This window comes from Salvelinus alpinus, chromosome 13, assembly GCF_045679555.1.
Source record: "Salvelinus alpinus chromosome 13, SLU_Salpinus.1, whole genome shotgun sequence".
In the NCBI taxonomy this organism is placed as follows: Eukaryota; Metazoa; Chordata; class Actinopteri; order Salmoniformes; family Salmonidae; genus Salvelinus; species Salvelinus alpinus.
This window is the reverse complement of record NC_092098.1, coordinates 52,352,479-52,374,649: the sequence shown is the minus strand read 5'-3', so window position 1 is coordinate 52,374,649 and position 22,171 is coordinate 52,352,479. Positions and strand designations below refer to the sequence as shown.

The window sequence follows — 22,171 nt, the reverse complement described above, 5'->3', positions numbered from 1 at the left end:
GACCCATTCAGATGGTGGTAGACTATAGCAGTTATTAATTCAGACCCATAACCATTCAGATGGTGGTAGACTATAGCAGTTATTAATTCAGACCCATAACCATTCAGATGGCGGTAGACTATAGCAGTTATTAATTCAGACCCATAACCATTCAGATGGTGGTAGACTATATCAGTTATTAATTCAGACCCATTCAGATGGTGGTAGGCTATATCAGTTATTAATTCAGACCCATTCAGATGGTGGTAGACTATAACAGTTATTAATTCAGACCCATAACCATTCAGATGGTGGTAGACTATAGCAGTTATTAATTCAGACCCATAACCATTCAGATGGTGGTAGACTATAGCAGTTATTAATTCAGACCCATTCAGATGGTGGTAGACTATACAGTTATTAATTCAGACCCATAACCATTCAGATGGTGGTAGGCTATAGCAGTTATTAATTCAGACCCATTCAGATGGTGGTAGACTATACAGTTATCAATTCAGACCCATAACCATTCAGCTGGTGGTAGACTATAGCAGTTATTAATTCAGACCCATAACCATTCAGATGGTGGTAGACTATAACAGTTATTAATTCAGACCCATAACCATTCAGATGGTGGTAGACTATAGCAGTTATTAATTCAGACCCATTCAGATGGTGGTAGACTATAGCAGTTATTAATTCAGACCCATAACCATTCAGATGGTGGTAGACTATAGCAGTTATTAATTCAGACCCATAACCATTCAGATGGTGGTAGGCTATAACAGTTATTAATTCAGACCCATTCAGATGGTGGTAGACTATAGCAGTTATTAATTCAGACCCATAACCATTCAGATGGTGGTAGACTATAGCAGTTATTAATTCAGATCCATAACCATTCAGATGGTGGTAGACTATAGCAGTTATTAATTCAGACCCATAACCATTCAGATGGTGGTAGACTATAGCAGTTATTAATTCAGACCCATAACCATTCAGATGGTGGTAGACTATAGCAGTTATTAATTCAGACCCATAACAATTCAGATGGTGGTAGGCTATAGCAGTTATTAATTCAGACCCATTCAGATGATGGTAGACTATAGCAGTTATTAATTCAGACCCATAACCATTCAGATGGTGGTAGACTATAGCAGTTATTAATTCAGACCAATAACCATTCAGATGGTGGTAGACTATAGCAGTTATTAATCCAGACCCATAACCATTCAGATGGTGGTAGACTATAGCAGTTATTAATTCAGACCCATAACCATTCAGATGGCGGTAGGCTATAGCAGTTACTAATTCAGACCCATAACCATTCAGATGGTGGTAGGCTATAGCAGTTATTAATTCAGACCCATAACCATTCAGATGGTGGTAGACTATAGCAGTTATTAATTCAGACCCATTCAGATGGTGGTAGACTATAGCAGTTATTAATTCAGACCCATAACCATTCAGATGGTGGTAGACTATAGCAGTTATTAATTCAGACCCATAACCATTCAGATGGTGGTAGACTATAGCAGTTATTAATCCAGACCCATAACCATTCAGATGGTGGTAGACTATAGCAGTTATTAATTCAGACCCATAACCATTCAGATGGTGGTAGACTATAGCAGTTATTAATTCAGACCCATAACCATTCAGATGGTGGTAGACTATAGCAGTTATTAATTCAGACCCATAACCATTCAGATGGTGGTAGGCTATAGCAGTTATTAATTCAGACCCATAACCATTCAGATGGCGGTAGGCTATAGCAGTTACTAATTCAGACCCATAACCATTCAGATGGTGGTAGGCTATAGCAGTTATTAATTCAGACCCATAACCATTCAGGTGGTGGACTATAGCAGTTATTAATTCAGACCCATAACCATTCAGATGGTGGTAGACTATAGCAGTTATTAATTCAGACCCATAACCATTCAAATGGTGGTAGACTATAGCAGTTATTAATTCAGACCCATAACCATTCAGATGGTGGTAGACTATAGCAGTTATTAATTCAGACCCATAACCATTCAGATGGTGGTAGACTATAGCAGTTATTAATTCAGACCCATAACCATTCAGATGGTGGTAGACTATAGCAGTTATTAATTCAGACCCATTCAGATGGTGGTAGACTATAGCAGTTATTAATTCAGACCCATAACCATTCAGATGGTGGTAGGCTATAGCAGTTATTAATTCAGACCCATAACCATTCAAATGGTGGTAGACTATAGCAGTTATTAATTCAGACCCATAACCATTCAGATGGTGGTAGACTATAGCAGTTATTAATTCAGACCCATAACCATTCAGATGGTGGTAGACTATAGCAGTTATTAATTCAGACCCATAACCATTCAGATGGTGGTAGACTATAGCAGTTATTAATTCAGACCCATTCAGATGGTGGTAGACTATAGCAGTTATTAATTCAGACCCATAACCATTCAGATGGTGGTAGGCTATAGCAGTTATTAATTCAGACCCATAACCATTCAGATGGCGGTAGACTATAGCAGTTATAAATTCAGACCCATTCAGATGGTGGTAGGCTATAGCAGTTATTAATTCAGACCCATAACCATTCAGATGGTGGTAGACTATAGCAGTTATTAATTCAGACCCATTCAGATGGTGGTAGACTATATCAGTTAGACCCATAACCATTCAGATGGTGGTAGACTATAGCAGTTATTAATTCAGACCCATAACCATTCAGATGGTGGTAGACTATAGCAGTTATTAATTCAGACCCATAACCATTCAAATGGCGGTAGGCTATAGCAGTTATTAATTCAGACCCATAACCATTCAGATGGTGGTAGACTATAGCAGTTATTTATTCAGACCCATTCAGATGGTGGTAGACTATAGCAGTTATTAATTCAGACCCATAACCATTCAGATGGTGGTAGACTATAGCAGTTATTAACTCAGACCCATTCAGATGGTGGTAGACTATAGCAGTTATTAATTCAGACCCATTCAGATGGTGGTAGACTATAACAGTTATTAATTCAGACCCATTCAGATGGTGGTAGACTATAGTAGTTATTAATTCAGACCCATAACCATTCAGATGGTGGTAGGCTATAGCAGTTATTAATTCAGACCCATTCAGATGGTGGTAGACTATAGCAGTTATTAATTCAGACCCATAACCATTCAGATGGCGGTAGGCTATAGCAGTTATTAATTCAGACCCATAACCATTCAGATGGTGGTAGACTATAGCAGTTATTAATTCAGACCCATAACCATTCAGATGGTGGTAGACTATAGCAGTTATTAATTCAGACCCATAACCATTCAGATGGTGGTAGACTATAGCAGTTATTAATTCAGACCCATAACCATTCAGATGGTGGTAGACTATAGCAGTTATTAATTCAGACCCATAACCATTCAGATGGTGGTAGACTATAGCAGTTATTAATTCAGACCCATAACCATTCAGATGGTGGTAGACTATAGCAGTTATTAATTCAGACCCATAACCATTCAGATGGTGGTAGACTATAGCAGTTATTAATTCAGACCCATTCAGATGGTGGTAGACTATAGCAGTTATTAATTCAGACCCATTCAGATGGTGGTAGACTATAGCAGTTATTAATTCAGACCCATTCAGATGGTGGTAGACTATAGCAGTTATTAATTCAGACCCATAACCATTCAATCTTGGTGAAGAGAAAGCGAAAGTCGTCTGCATCTAATTCCAGTCCCATATTATTCAAGGTTGTCATTAGAATGATCAATATAAGGACAACGAAACATATTTAATTTAACTGTTGAGAGCGAGGAAGGACTGAAGCAACACTAGAGAAAGAGGAGGTAATACAACATTCGGAGGAATATTATGAACGGGTTATGCGTCTGCCTACTAATTATAAAAATGTAAAATAGGGCCTATTATATTTCAAAATTAAAATCTAATTCGCTAGCCTATACTTGTAACTTTGTAGGCCTCAGGTGTTCTCTCCCATGCAGCTTCATGGTTTGAACGAGGTGTGTAATTCCAGTCCATATAATGCATTAGGTCTATAGTACAGAACCGTAATACAGTCCACACAGGTTACTGGAGCTAGTTTCATTGATTTTCCCAAGACAGCATAACTATCTATGGGTGTTTATGTTTTTCTGGTGTGTGTAATGTGCAGTAGCCCTTAGCCTATCATATCCTATTAGACAATCATTTGACATTTTCTTAGGCTTGGGCTCATAAAATGTCTTTAATGTAGGACTCATCTGGCTCAGGTAGCCAACAAGCTTGAATTTTCATGCGGCTCAAAGCTCTAATCAAATCTAGACATATTTATATGCTTTATAATGCTTTATAATGCTTTATAATGCTTTTGAATGACACTTCCGGTTTTGGAGGGAAATAGCGGGTTACCCGGGAGAAAAGGGACTTATTCTTGGGATGGAACATTGGAAAAATACTGGGAAAGTAAAGGTGCCTGGAAGAAACTTTTGGGAGGCCATACCGACAGAACCTTTCCAGTTCAAAAAGGTTCTTTGAGGAACCCCTCTAAAAAGGTTCTTTGAGGAAGCCCTCTAAAAAGGTTCTTTGAGGAACCACTCTAAAAAGGTTCTTTGAGGAACCCCTCTACAAAGCTTCTTTGAGGAACCCCTCTAAAAAGGTTCTTTGAGGAACCCCTCTAAAAAGGTTCTTTGAGGAACCCCTCTAAAAAGGTTCTTTGAGGAACCCCTGTGTAAAGGTTCCAACCGGCTCCTTTTTAATAACATAGTGTAGAGGCATGGCTTATTGGAGGCGTGCCTTTCAGATAGTTATTTTTGGTCACCCGTCAGTGTAAATGTCATTCCTGTTCATCATGTTATGTTTGTACACTGCAAATTTAACTTTTACTTTAAATATTGATGCGTATTACATATTAAAATCAAATCAAATTGTATTGTATTTGTCATTTGCGCCCGAATACAACAGGTTACCGTGAAATGCTTAAGATGCTCTTTAACAAACAGAGTTTTGTTAAAGAGTTTTCTGTTAAAGTAAGTAAGAAAAAAATAGCTAAATAAACTAAAGGAAAAATAGTAACACAATAAAATAACAATAACGAGTCTATATACAGGGGGTACCGGTACCGAGTCAATGTGCGGGGGTACAGGTTAGTCAAGGTAATTGAGGTAATATGTACATGTAGGTAGGGGTAAAAGTAACTAGGCATAGATAATAAATAGAGACTAGCAGTTGTGTGTGTGTGTGTACAAGACTGTGTGTGCGTGTGTGCGTGTGCGTGTGCGTGTGCGTGTGTGTGTGTGTGTGTGTGTGTACATCGAGCCTGTGCAAGAGAGTCAGTGCAAAACAATAATAATAATAATAATAATAATAAAATAAAGGGGTCAATGTAAATAGTCAGAGTAGCCATTTGATTAACTGTTCATCAGTCTTATGGCTTTGGGGGTAGAAGCTGTTAAGGAGCCAATTGGTCCCAAGCTTGGCGCTCCGGTAGCAGAGAGAACACTCTATGACTTGGGTGGCTGGAGTCTTTGACAATTTGTAAGGTACTGGGCCGTACGCACTACCCTCTGTAGCGCCTTACGGTCAGATGCCGAGCAGTTGGCATACCAGGCGGTGATGCAACCGGTCAGGATTCTCTCGATGGTGCAGCTGTAGAACTTTTTGAGGTCCCATGCCAAATCTTTTCAGCCTCCTGAGGGGGGGGGATAAGCGTTGTCGTGGCCTCTTCAAGACTGTCTTGGTGTGTCTGGACCATGATAGATCTTTAGTGTTGTGGACACCGAGGAACTTGAAGCTCTCGACCCGCTCCACTAGAGCCCCGTCGATGTGAATGGGGGTGTGCTCGGCCCTCCTTTTCCTGTAGTCCGCGATCTAATTAAGCAATAAGGCCCGGGGGGGTGTAGGGGGGGTGGGGGGGTGGTATATGGCCAATATACCATGGCTAAAGGCTGTTTTTATGTACGAGTGCTATGACACAGCCCTTAGCCGTGATATATTGTCCATATACCACAAACCCCTGAGGTGCCTTATTGCTATTATAAACTGGTTACAAACGTAATTAGAGCAGTAAAAATAAATGTTTTGTCATACCCGTTGTATACGGTCTGATATACCATGGCTGTCAGCCAATCAGCACTCAGGGCTCAAACCACCCAGTTTATAATATAAATAATATGAATATTAACATTGCTGATTTACATATAGTAATAAAGTGGTAACTATTACTACTGTTAGATTTTCATAGGCTCTTGTCCAACTCAAATTCATCTGTCAGCCTCACTGTCAGTGTTCCACCTTTACATGTGACAACTATACGACAGAACAGATGAACAGAAATGACATTTACTCCAGAAAACATTGATCTTAAATCCACGCCCCTACTAAGCCACACCTCCGCTCCAGGGTTCCTCCAGGGACCTGTTGCTTCATTGCAACATGAAAGGTTTCTCCAAGAACCCCTCAACTAACCGAGGGTGCAAATAGGATCGAACCATTGACGAGCAATGGTTCCTTGAGGATCTCCAGGGGATCCTTGATGATCTCCAGGGGTTCCTTGAGCATCCCCAGGGGTTCCTTGAGTATCTCCAATGGTTCCTTGATGATCTCCAGGGGTTCTTTGATGATCTCCAGGGGTTCCGTGATGATCTCCAGGGGTTCCTTGAGTATCCCCAGGGGTTCCTTGAGTGTAGTGTGTTTGTATGTGTGTGGGTGTGTTTGTATGTGTGTGAGTCTCCTACCTGGCGATCTCACACTTGCTGACATCCACTCCTCTCTTGGGCATGAAGCCCATCCCCCTCTGAGGCTCCTTGCTGCTGAAGGTACTGAGGTAGTGGACATAGGGAGGTTCCTCTGTTATCTCAAAGTACCGGATACTACTGTCCCCCTGGAGAGGTGGGGAGGGGAGGAGCGGTGGGGAGGGGAGAGGAGAGTAGTGGGGAGGTGAGGTGAGGGGAGAGCAGAGGAGGGGTGGGAAAGGAGGGATTGGGAAGGGATAGCAGGGGAGGGGAGAGGAGATGAAGGGAGAGGAGGGGTGAGGACAGGAGAGGAGGGGTGGAGAGGTGAGGTGAGGTGAGAGCAGGGGAGAGGAGAGGAGAGGTTGGGTGGGGAGGAGAAAGGAGAGGAGACGGTAGAGGAGGTGAGGGGACAACATTATTTACTACTAAAGCACGTGTCAAACTCATTCCACGGAGGGCTAAGTGTCTGCAGGTTTTTGCTCCTCCCAGGTACTTGATTGATGAATTAAGGTCACTAATTAGTAAGGAACTCCTTTCACCTGGTTGTCTAGGTCTTAATTGAAAGGAAAACCCAAAACCCAGCAGACACTAGGCCCTCCATGGAACGAGTTGGACGGCCCTGATCTAAAGGGAGATATACAGTACTAGTAGTACTAGAGGAGGTAGTGTGTGTGTGTGTGTGTGTGTGTGTGTGTGTGTGTGTGTGTGTGTGTGTGTGTGTGTGTGTGTGTGTGTGTGTGTGTGTGTGTGTGTGTGTGTGTGTGTGTGTGTGTGTGTGCTCATAACGTCACACCTTTCCACAGAGGTAAACCATGTTGGTGTCTGGGTCGTAGTACGGTAACAACACACCGTTACTTGTGTCCAACTCCAGCAGTGCAATAGGCTCCTCAAAATGTGTCTGAAGAAAGATTAGAAAAGACATGATTGATGTTCATTGATCTTCAAGAGATACGAGTCAAAGATACGAGTCAGAGATACGAGTCAGAGATACGAGTCAGAAATACGAGTCAGAGATACGAGTCAGAAATATGATTCAGAGATATGAGTGTGACTGTCCACACCTGTTCACTGTGTGTGTCCTGTCTGTGTCTGTCCACACCTGCCCACTGTGTGTGTCCTGTCTGTCCACACCCGTCCACTGTGAGTGTCCTGTCTGTCCACACCTGTCCACTGTGAGTGTCCTGTCTGTGTCTGTCAACACCTGTCCACTGTGAGTGTCCTGTCTATGTCTGTCCACACCTGTCCACTGTGTGTGTCCTGTCTGAGTCTGTCCACACGTGTCCACTGTGTGTCCTGACTGTGTGTCCTGTCTGTGTGTCCTGCCTGTGTGTCCTGACTGTGTGTCCTGCCTGTGTGTCCTGTCTGTGTGTCCTGTCTGTGTGTCCTGTCTGTGTGTCCTGTCTGTGTGTCCTGTCTGTGTGTCCTGTCTGTGTGTGTGTGTGTTTATTACCGGGTCCCACAGGCCCAACTCTCTCTGGCTCATCCTGGTGAAGCCGGTAGTGAACAGGTTTCCGTCTCTGGTGAAGATGGCCCTCATTGGTCGGATCCCCTCGTGTGGAGCCATCCTCTCCTATTGGACAGAACGGAGAAGCCAGACATCAATAACAGAGTACAGAGACTTCTGCCGGGATGTAACTAATCTGAGGCGTGTTGTAGTGTGTGTGTGACATTTACAGGTCATTTCTGTTTGAGCCGTCATGTGCAGCTTTTACCATGAACGCAATCTCCACGGAAACAGGAGCGGAGCATCAACGACAGCACTTTACAACACAACCCCCTCCCTCCCCAACTCACCACCTCCCACCCCCTCCCCCAACTCACCACCTCCCACCCCCTCCCCCAACTCACCACCTCCCTCCCCCTCCCCCAACTCACCACCTCCCTCCCCCTCCCCAACTCACCACCTCCCTCCCCCTCCCCAACTCACCACCTCCCTCCCCCTCCCCAACTCACCACCTCCCTCCCCCTCCCCAACTCACCACCTCCCTCCCCCTCCCCAACTCACCACCTCCCTCCCCCTCCCCCAACTCACCACCTCCCTCCCCCTCCCCAACTCACCACCTCCCTCCCCCAACTCACCACCTCCCTCCCCCTCCCCAACTCACCACCTCCCTCCCCCTCCCCAACTCACCACCTCCCTCCCCTCCCCAACTCACCACCTCCCTCCCCCTCCCCAACTCACCACCTCCCTCCCCCTCCCCCAAATCACCATCTCCCTCCCCCTCCCCCAACTCACCATCTCCCTCCCCCTCCCCCAACTCACCATCTCCCTCCCCCTCCCCAACTCACCACCTCCCTCCCCCTCCCCAACTCACCACCTCCCTCCCCAACGCACCACCTCCCTCCCCCAACTCACCACCTCCCTCCCCCTCCCCAACTCACCACCTCCCTCCCCCTCCCCAACTCACCACCTCCCTCCCCCTCCCCAACTCACCACCTCCCCCCCCCCCCCCACCACCTCCCTCCCCCTCCCCAACTCACCACCTCCCTCCCCCTCCCCCAACTCACCATCTCCCTCCCCCTCCCCAACTCACCACCTCCCTCCCCCTCCCCAACTCACCACCTCCCTCCCCAACGCACCACCTCCCTCCCCCAACTCACCACCTCCCTCCCCCTCCCCAACTCACCACCTCCCTCCCCCTCCCCAACTCACCACCTCCCTCCCCCTCCCCAACTCACCACCCCCCCCCCCAACTCACCACCTCCCTCCCCCTCCCCAACTCACCACCTCCCTCCCCCTCCCCCAACTCACCACCTCCCTCCCCCTCCCCAACTCACCACCTCCCTCCCCCTCCCCAACTCACCACCTCCCTCCCCCTCCCCAACTCACCACCTCCCTCCCCCTCCCCCAACTCACCACCTCCCTCCCCCTCTACAACTCACCACCTCCCTCCCTCCACAACTCACCACCTCCCACCCCCTCCCCCAACTCACCACCTCCCATCCCTCCCCAACTCACCATCTCCCTCCCCTCCCCAACTCACCACCTCCCTCCCCTCCCCAACTCACCACCTCCCTCCCCCTCCCCAACTCACCTCCTCCCTCCCCCTCCCCCAACTCACCACCTCCCTCCCCCTCCCCAACTCACCACCTCCCTCCCCCTCCCCAACTCACCACCTCCCTCCCCCCCCCCAACTCACCACCTCCCTCCCCAACTCACCACCTCCCTCCCCTCCCCAACTCACCACCTCCCATCCCTCCCCAACTCACCATCTCCCTCCCCTCCCCAACTCACCACCTCCCTCCCCCTCCCCAACTCACCACCTCCCTCCCTCCCCCTCCCCAACTCACCTCCTCCCTCCCCTCCCCCAACTCACCACCTCCCTCCCCTCCCCCAACTCACCACCTCCCTCCCCAACTCACCACCTCCCACCCCCAACTCACCACCTCCCATCCCTCCCCAACTCACCATCTCCCTCCCCAACTCACCACCTCCCTCCCCCCCCCCCAACTCACCTCCTCCCTCCCCCTCCCCAACTCACCAACTCCCATCCCCAACTCACCAACTCCCACTCCACCACCCCCTCCCCACCTCCTCTCCAACTCACCGCGACCACCCCCTCCCCCCTCCCTCCCCCTCCCCAACTCACCGCGACCACCTCTCTCTTGCGGGGGTCACACACGCGGAGGCGTCGGTCCTTACAGGTGGTGCAGAACAGACTGCCGTTACGGTTCCAGCTGACGTTGTAGATGAGGTCTGGGTGGTCATCCATGGAGATGAGGGCCTCGCCAGTCCCCACGTTCCAGATTATTATCAGGTTATCACTGCCTGGGGTAGAGAGAGAGGGAGGGAGGGAGAGGGGGAGGGAGAGAGAGGGAGGGAGAGGGAGGGAGGGAGAGAGGGAGAGAGAGGGAGAGGGGGATGGTGAGAGGGAGGGTGAGGGAGTAAAAGTGTGTGTGTGTGTGTGAGTGTGAGTGTGAGTGTGAGTGTGAGTGTGAGTGTGTGCCTGCATTGAGTAGTATATTGAGGAGTATGTTGTGTGTGTGTGTGTGTGTGTGTGTGTGTGTGTGTGTGTGTGTGTGTGTGTGTGTGTGTGTGTGTGTGTGTGTGTGTGTGTGTGTACCTGCAGTGAGTAGTATGTTGCGTGCAGTGGGGTGCCAGGTGACAATGCCGACACGTTTGGAGTGTCCCTCCAGCACCACGATGGGCTCTGATATGGGCTGGGTCCCCATCTGGTCAGGGATCTGCCACACCTGCAGGGGGACACAATACAACGTTACACACACAGTACCAGTCAAAAGTTTGGACACAACTACTCTTTATTTTTGACTATTTTCTACATTGTAGAATAATAGTGAAGACATCAAAACTATGAAATAACCCACATGGAATCATGAAGTAACCAAAAAAGTGTTAAACAAATCAAAATATATTTTGCACACTCTTGGCATTCTCTTAACCAGCTTCATGAGGTAGTCACCTGGAATGCATTTCAATAAACAGGTGTGCCCTGTTAAAAATTAATTTGTGGAATTTGTTTCCTTCTAAATGCGTTTGAGCCAATCAGTTGTGTTGTGACTAGGTAGGGGTAGTATACAGAAGATAGCCCAAGTCCATATTATGGCAAAAACAGCTCAAATAAGCAAAGAGAAACGACAGTCCATCATTACTTTAAGACATGAAGGTCAGTCAATATGGAACATTTCAAGAACTTTGAAAGTTTCTTCAAGTGCAGTCGCAAAAACCATCAAGCGCTATGATGAAACTGGCTCTCATGAGGACCGCCACAAGAAAGGAAGACCCAGAGTTACCTCTGCTGCAGAGGATAAGTTAATTAGAGAGTTACCAGCCTCAGAAATTGCAGCCAAAATAAATGCTTCACAGAGTTCAAGTAACAGACACATCTCAACATCAACTGTTTAGAGGAGACTGTGTGAATCAGGCTTTCATGGTCGATTTGCAGCAAAGAAACCACTACTAAAGGACACCAATAAGAAGAAGAGACATGCTTGGGCCAAGAAACACAAGCAATGGACATTAGACTGAATGAGTCCAAATGTGAGGTTTTGGTTCCAACCGCTGCGTCTTTGTGAGACGCAGAGTAGGTGAACGGATGATCTCCGCATGTGTGGTTCCCATCGTGAAGCATGGAGGAGGAGGTGCTTTGCTGGTGACACTGTCAGTGATTTATTTAGAATTCAAGGCACACTTAACCAGCATTCTGCAGAAATACACCATCCCATCTGGTTTGCGCTTAGTGGGACTATCATTTGTTTTTCAACAGAACAATGGCGGCCTACCCGGCCATCATTGTAAATAATAATTTGTTCTTAACTGACTTGCCTCGTTAAATAAAGGTTAAATAAAAATGTTTATAAAAGCATATGTGAGAACACCTTCAAGACTGTTGGAAAAGCATTCCAGGTGAAGCTGGTTGAGAGAATGCCAAGAGTGTGCAAAACTGTCAAGGCAAAGGGTGGCTACTTTCAAGAATCTAATATATAACATATATTTTGATTTGTTTAACACTTCTTTTTGGTTACTACATGATTCCATATGTGTTATTTCAAAGTTTTGATGTCTTCACTATTATTCTACAATGTAGAAAATAGTCAAAATAAAGAAAAACACTGGAATGAGTAGGTCTCTCTCAATTCAATTCAATTAAATTCAAGGGGCTTTATTGGCATGGGAAACATGTGTTAACATTGCCAAAGCAAGTCTCTCTCTCTCGCTCTCTGTCTCTCTCCCTCGCTCTCTGTCTCTCTCTCTGTCTCTCGCTCTCTGTCTCTCTCTCTCTCTCTCTCTCTCTCGCTCTCTGTCTCTCTCTCGCTCTCTCTCTATTTATCTACAGGAAACACCAACATAAAGTGTCTTAATAGGGCGTTGGGCCACCACATGCCACCAGAACAGCTTCAATGCACCTCGGCATAGATCCTACAAGTGGCTGGAACTCTATTGGATGGATGCAACATCATTCTTCCACGAGAAATTCCCTCATTTGGTGTTTTGTTGATGATGGTCTCAGGCGCCGCTCCAGAATCTCCCATAAGTGTTCAACTGGGTTGAGATCTGGTGACTGAGACGGCCATGGCATATGGTTTACATCGTTTTCATGCTCATCAAACCAGTCAGTAACCACTCGTGCCCTGTGGATGGGGGCAATGTCATCCTGGATAGAAATGATTCACCAAAGGTTAAAGGTGATCACTCAGAATGACTGTGTATTTATTGGTGTTTACCTTGCTCTCTAAGGGGTTGAGTGGACCTAAACCATGCCAGGAAAATGCACTCCACCACCATAACAGATCCACCAGAACCTTCATTTACTTAAGGGTTTCCATTATTTTGGCAGTTACCTCCATCTGTCTGTCTGTTCGTCTGTCTGTCAGTCTGTCGATAGCAATGCTTTATCCCATTACCAGAACAAAGGCATCAGTGTAGTGACACATGGTCTTATGAACATAGCCTGTACTCTACACCATTCATTCACATAGCCTGTACTGTACACCATTCATTCACACAAGCAGCTGTTACAAGACTGGCAGTACCATCATATGATAGCTACTCCTTGATTTCAACAGATGTTCATTGTCAGAAAAATCCCTTGTTTGCATCAACATGTTCCCTCTTTGATAAACCCAGAACACACACACACACACACACACACACACACACACACACACACACACACACACACACACACACACACACACACACACACACACACACGAGGTTGGTGTTACCTTAATTTGGGAGGACAGGCTCGTGGTAATGACTGGAGTGGAATCAGTGGAATGGTATCAAATACATCAAACACATGGTTGCGATGCCATTCCATTTGCTCCGTTTCAGGCATTATTATGAGACGTCCTCCCCTCAGCAGCCTCCACTGACACACACACACACGTCCTTGTGCTAGCCTTGTGATGCAAGGCCTTGACGGACTGTAGCACTAGAGGGTCTGATAAACCACATTCCTTGCAGACACACACACACACACACACACACACACACACACATAGCTTTGATATCTCATCCCTCTCCATCTGCTCACCCTTAGAGGCTCATATCTGTCATCTGATTGGTTGATAAGGGAGGGGGTCTTGGGGGCTCAGGGGCACTATGTTAACACATGTTTATAAATACCAACCAGCCGTTACCCCCAACAACCCCCCACCCCTCACCCCTTTTCTAAGAGTGCACAGTACTATAGCACTCCTCATGAGACAAGAGCCATGGGGTCTTTAGTGACCACAGAGAGACCTTGGTTTGACAGATCAGTAGAATAACAGCTTGTTGGAGACACACAGTTCATACATGACAGACAAACAGAGCAGCCGACACACACACACACACCACACACACACACACCACACCACACACACACACCACACCAACACACTCTCTCTCAGGCTGCCAGCCTTACCATGGCGGTGGTGTCCTCTGAGCAGGATGCCAGGATGTTGTCGTTGTGAGGGCACCAGTCGATGTCCAGGACAGGCCCAGCGTGGCCAGTCACCAACGGGTGGTTCTTATCCAGACGACCCATCTACATCACACAGGACGGGACAGACAGGAGGATGACGTCACGGCACTGTACATAGTCTCTATTTACTGTAGTTAGTTCACTCTACATCCTAGCAACAGTAATATGCATCTAGTTAGTTCACTCTACATCCTAGCAACAGTAATATGCATCTAGTTAGTTCACTCTACATCCTAGCAACAGTAATAGACATCTAGTTAGTTCACTCTACATCCTAGCAACAGCAATAGACATCTAGTTAGTTCACTCTACATCCTAGCAACAGTAATAGACATCTAGTTAGTTCACTCTACATCCTAGCAACAGCAATAGACATCTAGTTAGTTCACTCTACATCCTAGCAACAGTAATAGACATCTAGTTAGTTCACTCTACATCCTAGCAACAGTAATATGCATCTAGTTAGTTCACTCTACATCCTAGCAACAGTAATAGACATCTAGTTAGTTCACTCTACATCCTAGCAACAGCAATAGACATCTAGTTAGTTCACTCTACATCCTAGCAACAGCAATAGACATCTAGTTAGTTCACTCTACATCCTAGCAACAGTAATAGACATCTAGTTAGTTCACTCTACATCCTAGCAACAGCAATAGACATCTAGTTAGTTCACTCTACATCCTAGCAACAGTAATAGACATCTAGTTAGTTCACTCTACATCCTAGCAACAGCAATAGACATCTAGTTAGTTCACTCTACATCCTAGCAACAGCAATATGCATCTAGTTAGTTCACTCTACATCCTAGCAACAGTAATATGCATCTAGTTAGTTCACTCTACATCCTAGCAACAGCAATAGACATCTAGTTAGTTCACTCTACATCCTAGCAACAGCAATAGACATCTAGTTAGTTCACTCTACATCCTAGCAACAGTAATATGCATCTAGTTAGTTCACTCTACATCCTAGCAACAGCAATAGACATCTAGTTAGTTCACTCTACATCCTAGCAACAGCAATAGACATCTAGTTAGTTCACTCTACATCCTAGCAACAGCAATATGCATCTAGTTAGTTCACTCTACATCCTAGCAACAGCAATAGACATCTAGTTAGTTCACTCTACATCCTAGCAACAGCAATATGCATCTAGTTAGTTCACTCTACATCCTAGCAACAATAATATACATCTAGTTAGTTCACTCTACATCCTAGCAACAGTCATATGCATCTAGTTAGTTCACTCTACATCCTAGCAACAATAATATACATCTAGTTAGTTCACTCTACATCCTAGCAACAGTAATATGCATCTAGTTAGTTCACTCTACATCCTAGCAACAGTAATATGCATCTAGTTAGTTCACTCTACATCCTAGCAACAGTAATATGCATCTAGTTAGTTCACTCTACATCCTAGCAACAATAATATACATCTAGTTAGTTCACTCTACATCCTAGCAACAGCAATATGCATCTAGTTAGTTCCTAACAAAACCACATATTACATTTTGAGTACATTTATGTTTGCACGTGCGTGTGTGAGTGTGGGGGGGGGGGGTACACATGCATGTGTGTGTGAGTGTGTGACAGAGAAAATATGTGTGTGAGAGGGAGGCAATGAAGAGAGATTCGGTGTTTATTGTATAGTGGCAGTGACAGTGTCCCCAAACAATACGGTTACAGTGGGTTGGATTGTAACAAGGGCATTTCCATGTATAAGGCACTAACATATACATTTGGTGTCAAATGAAAGCTACGAGTCTAGGCTATATTTCTCTGAAATTAAAGCATATATATAAATGTTTCAAACATTTTCCATTCTAAAAATCAGGGATAAACAAATGCTTTTATTTCTGGTCAAACAGATGGAAAATGGGTCTTAGAAAACAGTAGAGTATAGTTCAGGAGAGGAGATTAGAGTACAGCAGAGTACAGTATAATCCACTGTGCTGTAATGTAATGTACTGAACTCTACTGCTGTGGTGTCCAAGCCTGTAAAACATAGACGTCTTATGATTGGTACAGATTTGGTCAGGTTCGGCCCAACCAAATTTGGTCTTGTTTGGAGGCGGAGCTCATTAAAATAATAGCCAATGTGTAGAATGATACCAAAACATGCAAAGTAGGATTCTACATGGTTCTCCCTTGTGTACCTATCACCGTGAAGAGAATGACATTCATCATTATGCATTTCTGTATAGTACAGATCAGGAACCCATGATGTCATTCTGTTACCGTGGAATTTCCCACAACCATCCCCAAAATGTTTTATAATGTAGTTGATTGTGACAACCAAACCCCACATTCCATGTGACAACCAAACCCCACATTCCATGAGATAACCAAACCCCACATTCCATGTGACAAACAAATGCAAACATTTACAAAGAAAATACCAACATAATAAAAAATGTAAAACAATCTACACACCCATTGCACAGTCTTCACATTTTGCTGCCTTAAAATCTAATTTAATCTAAAAAGGAGTAATTGTTGTTCTACAGATCTACACAACCTATTCTACATTTTCAAAGTGAAAGAAAATTTGTGAAAATTTTCCAAATTAATAAAAAATCTAAAAATGAAGATGTATTGTGGTGGCAGCCTCATGTTATGGGTATGCTTGTCACTGGCAGAGACTAGGGCGTTTGTTAGGATAAAAATCAATTTGAAAGCCCATATAAAAAATGTGTGGAAACCCTGCCTCAGTCTTCTGAAAACCTAACCCTGGGATATAGTTGTATTTTCAGCAGGAAAATTATAAAATGTTTAATGCCAAAGACACACCAGAATGGCTTTTCCTGAGTGGTCCAGCTGCAGTCCTGACATACATTTGCTTGAAAACCAGAGACAAGGCTTGAATATTGCGGTCAATCAATGACTCCTAACCAAATTTACTGAGCTTGAGCAATTTTGACAAAAACAATGGAAAAATGTTTCCCTAAGAGTTGTGCAAAGTTGGTTGAATCTTATTCAAAATGATCCACAGCTGTAACGGCGGCCAAAGGAGCTTCCACCAAGTATTAACTAGGGTGTGAAGACATACCCAATCAATGCATCATTGTTCTTTTAGTTTAAGGCAGCAAAATGTGAAGACTGTGTCACGAATCCCGCTTCCTGAGTCTGTTTTTGCCTGTGTTCTGTCCTGGAGTATTTTTCCGGTGTCCTGGAACGCACCCTGTCTGGTTGCCGGGCGACGTAGCTAGTTGGGAGATCTCTGATTACCCGCACCTGTATCCCATCAGCTATCTGCACACCTGGTCCTGATCATCACCCCTCCACTTCATAAGCTCTGACCTGACATCCATTCCCTGCCGGATCGTTAGCCATGAACAGTATGTTGTGCCAGCGTATCAGCCTCCAGTTTGATAGAGTTTGTTTTGTTGTTTTGTACGTCTTGCTTGCCTTGAACTTACCTCCGTTTTTTCTGTCTACAGTCATTCACCTGGAACACTCATCCCATCCCTACCTGGTCGTCGGTGACTTCAGTTACTTCCTTGGATCTGCTTACTCAATTCCATCAACTCCCCTCCGCTGCCCGCTCCGCTACTTGGATTTTTCTATCACTACATTTACACTTGTAAATAAATACTCACCTTCGTCTTACTCTCCTTGTCCTGGTCTGCTTCTGGGTTCTACTTTAGAGAATCGTGACAGACTGTGCAAGGGGTGTGTAGACTTCACTAGCGACTGTAAAATCTTCTCACCTCAACGTTTTGTCATGCTGACCAGGTGGATGAGGTATTAATGATATATTTCAGCTTTTATTTCTTTCATCACATTCCCAGTGGGTCAGAAGTTTACATACACTCAATTAGAATTTGGTAGCATTGCCTTTAAATTATTTAACTTGGGTCAAACGTTTCGGGTAGCCTTCCACAAGCTTCCCACAATAAGTTGGGTGAATTTTGGCCCAGTCCTCCTGACAGAGCTGGTGTAACTGAGTCAGGTTTGTAGGATCCTTGCTCGCACATGGTTTTTCAGTTCTGCCCACAAATGTTCTATAGGATTGAGGTCAGGGCTTTGTGATGGCCACTCCAATACCTTGACTTTGTTGTCCTTAAGCCATTTCGCCACAACTTTGGAAGTATGAATTTGGACGATGCATTTGCGACCAAGCTTTAACTTCCTGACTGATGTCTTGAGATGTTGCTTCAATATACACACATAATTTTCCATCATGATGCCATCTATTTTGTGAAGTGCACCAGTTCCTCCTGCAGAAAAGCACCCCCCACAACATGATGCTGCCACCCCCGTGCTTCACGGTTGGGATGGTGTTCTTCAGCTTGCAAGCCTCCCCCTTTTTCCTCCAAACATAACGATGGTCATTATGGCCAAACAGTTGTTTTGTTTCATCAAACCAGAGGACATTTCTCCAAAAAGTACAATCTTTGTCCCCATGTGCAGTTGCAAACCGTAGTCTGGCTTTTTTTATGGTGGTTTTGGAGCAGTGGCTTCTTCTTTGCTGAGCACCCTTTCAGGTTATGTCAATATAGGACTCTTTTTACTGTGGATATGGATACTTTTGTATCTGTTTCCTCCAGCATCTTCACAAGGTCCGTTGCTGTTCTGGGATTGATTTGCACTTTTCACACAAGTACGTTCATCTCTAGGAGACAGAATGTGTCTCCTTCCTGATTGGTATGATGGCTGCATGGTCCCATGGTATTTATACTTGCGTACTATTGTTTATACAGATGAACGTGGTACCTTCAGGCGTTTGGAAATTGCTCCCAAGGATGAACCAGACTTGAGGAGGCCTACAATTTTTTTGAGCTGATTTCTTTTGATTTTCCCATGATGTCAAGCAAAGAGGTACTGAGATTGAAGGTAGGCCTTGGAATACATCCACAGGTACACCTCCAATAGACTCAAATGATGTCAATTAGCCTATCAGAAGCTTCTAAAGCCATGACATCCTTTTCTGGAATTTTCCAAGCTGTTTAAAGGCAGTCAATTTAGTGTATGTAAACTTCTGACCCACTGGAATTGTGATACAGTGAATTATAAATGAAATAATCTGTAAACAATTGTTGTAAAAATTACTTGTGACATTCACTAAGTAGATGTCCTAACCGACTTGCCAAAACTATAGTTTGTTAACAAGAAATTTGTGGAGTGGTTGAAAAACAACTTTTAATGACTGAACCTAAGCATATGTAAACTTCCAACTTCAACTGTATATATATATATGACTCTCCAACCCTCTAATATATACTGTTTCTATCTCTCCTTCCCTCCTACTCTGCTTCCCTCTATCTGTCCCTCTATCTGTCCAATTCTTCCCCTAGCAAGGATGTGTATACAGACTGAATAAGCAGGCCAACAAACACACTCTGTTACCAACACACTCTGTTACCAACACACTCTGTTACCAACACACTCTGTTACCAACACACCCTGTTACCAACACACCCTGTTACCAACACACCCTGTTACCCTGTTACCAACACAGCCTGGTACCAACACAGCCTGTTACCAACACACTCTGTTACCAACACAGCCTGGTACCAACACACCCTGTTACCAACACACCCTGTTACCAACACACTCTGTTACCAACACACTCTGTTACCAACACACTCTGTTACAAACACACCATGTTACAAACACACTCTGTTACCAACACACCCTGTTACCAACACACTCTGTTACCAACGCACTCTGTTACAAACACACCATGTTACAAACACACCATGTTACAAACACACTCTGTTACCAACACACTCTGTTACCAACACACTCTGTTACCAACACACTCTGTTACAAACACACCATGTTACAAACACACACGGTTACCAACACACCCTGTTACAAACGCACTCTGTTACCAACACACCCTGTTACAAACACACCATGTTACAAACACACCATGTTACAAACACACACGGTTACCAACACAGCCTATTACAAACACACCCGGTTACATACACAGCCTGTTACCGACACACCCTGTTACCAACACACCCTGTTACCCTGTTACCAACACAGCCTGGTACCAACACAGCCTGTTACCAACACACTCTGTTACCAACACAGCCTGGTACCAACACACCCTGTTACCAACACACCCTGTTACCAACACACTCTGTTACCAACACACTCTGTTACCAACACACCCTGTTACCAACACACCCTGTTACCAACACACTCTGTTACCAACACACTCTGTTACCAACACACTCTGTTACCAACACACCCTGTTACCAACACACCCTGTTACCAACACACTCTGTTACCAACACACTCTGTTACCAACACACCCTGTTACCAACACACCCTGTTACCAACACACTCTGTTACCAACACACTCTGTTACCAACACACTCTGTTACCAACACACCCTGTTACCAACACACTCTGTTACCAACACACCATGTTACAAACACACTCTGTTACCAACACACCCTGTTACCAACGCACTCTGTTACAAACGCACTCTGTTACAAACACACCATGTTACAAACACACCCTGTTACAAACACACTCTGTTACCAACACACTCTGTTACCAACACACTCTGTTACAAACACACCATGTTACAAACACACCATGTTACCAACACAGCCTATTACAAACACACCCGGTTACATACACAGCCTGTTACCGACACACCCTGTTACCAACACAGCCTGTTACCAACACCGCCTGTTACCAACACCGCCTGTTACCAACACACACATAAAAAGAAAAAGGTTGCATGGTGTTCTGTTACGTTCCCTAGTTTCTGTATTGTAGTTTGTGTATTTGAGTGTGTGTTTCAGAAGATGGCTTCCTGAAATCCCTCAAGCAGCTGATTGGTCGACTCCATGGCTAATTGGAGAGCTGACCCCGCCCCCTCGTCAGGATGCAGCTGTCTCCAATTACCAATGCCTTCTGAAGCTATAAAAGCCAGTGTTCTGTTGTTCAGGGGAGGGGATTGATTGTGATAGGGAGATTTTTGCTGAGAGAGGAGGCCGATAGCTGTGGGTAATTAACTGAGTTAATTGTTGCTGAGGGAGCTGATTGATTATGTCTGTTGTGTGTCAATAGGACGCACTGTTTTGATTATTGAAATTGTTTGTAATTCTGTTTCATTTGTTCCCAGGGGGGAAGGGGAAGGCACCTAGGGAGTGCTTAGGCAAGAGGCCCGCGGGCATACATATACCCGTAGTATATTTACTGTCTAGGCACACTAGGTAAGACCTGGGCGGACCACCCCCTGTATTTTGGTTAGCGCACCAGGTGGTGCTAAGTTAGGTAAGTAGTGGGTAGGCTGGTTAGATAGGAGAGGGGGAGCTTTGACATTTACTTTCTTTGTTTTGGTTCCGTCCAGCCCCTTTCCCCCATATTACCGTGTAAAGGAATAAAATCCTAGTATACGGTCAATTCTGCCTTTTGTCGTCCTTTCTCACACCTACAGTCCATACCTCTTTCACTGCACGGGGAGTTGAGTTGTAGCAGGGTGTTGCGTTCCCTCTTCACAGAGGCGTGCGTAACATGTTCTATTGTTATATTGATGCAATACATTTATTAATTAGCCAACGTTTCTGCTTATACATAGCTGCTTTATTGAGGAACGTTTGACTTACTATGACTGTGATATGTGGTTGTCTTACCTAGCTACCTTGAGATGAATGATGTGGTTGTCCCACCTAGCTACCTTAAGATGAATGATGTGGTTGTCCCACCTAGCTACCTGTAGATGAATGATGTGGTTGTCCCACCTAGCTACCTGGAGATGAATGATGTGGTTGTCCCACCTAGCTACCTTAAGATGAATGATGTGGTTGTCCCACCTAGCTACCTTAAGATGAATGATGTGGTTGTCTCACCTAGCTACCTTGAGATGAATGATGTGGTTCTCCCACCTAGCTACCTTGAGATGAATGATGTGGTTGTCTCCCCTAGCTACCTTGAGATGAATGATGTGGTTGTCTCCCCTAGCTACCTTAAGATGAGTGATGTGGTTGTCTCCCCTAGCTACCTTGAGATGAATGATGTGGTTGTCCCACCTAGCTACCTTGAGATGAATGATGTGG

General features: G+C 45.0%; 1 protein-coding gene across 1 annotated transcript in view; it reads right to left on the bottom strand.

Annotated features, from left to right (window-relative positions):
• LOC139537915 (coronin-6-like) overlaps positions 1-22,171 on the bottom strand; it is a 57,033-nt gene that overhangs the window by 19,825 nt on the left and 15,037 nt on the right. Inside the window, exons 3-8 of the mRNA XM_071339805.1 lie at positions 14,079-14,201; positions 10,773-10,902; positions 10,299-10,477; positions 8,159-8,278; positions 7,502-7,606; positions 6,712-6,857 (exon numbers count right to left, since the gene is read on the bottom strand). Coding sequence (XP_071195906.1) covers positions 6,712-6,857; positions 7,502-7,606; positions 8,159-8,278; positions 10,299-10,477; positions 10,773-10,902; positions 14,079-14,201 — 803 coding nt within the window. The remainder of the gene's footprint in view (positions 1-6,711; positions 6,858-7,501; positions 7,607-8,158; positions 8,279-10,298; positions 10,478-10,772; positions 10,903-14,078; positions 14,202-22,171) is intronic.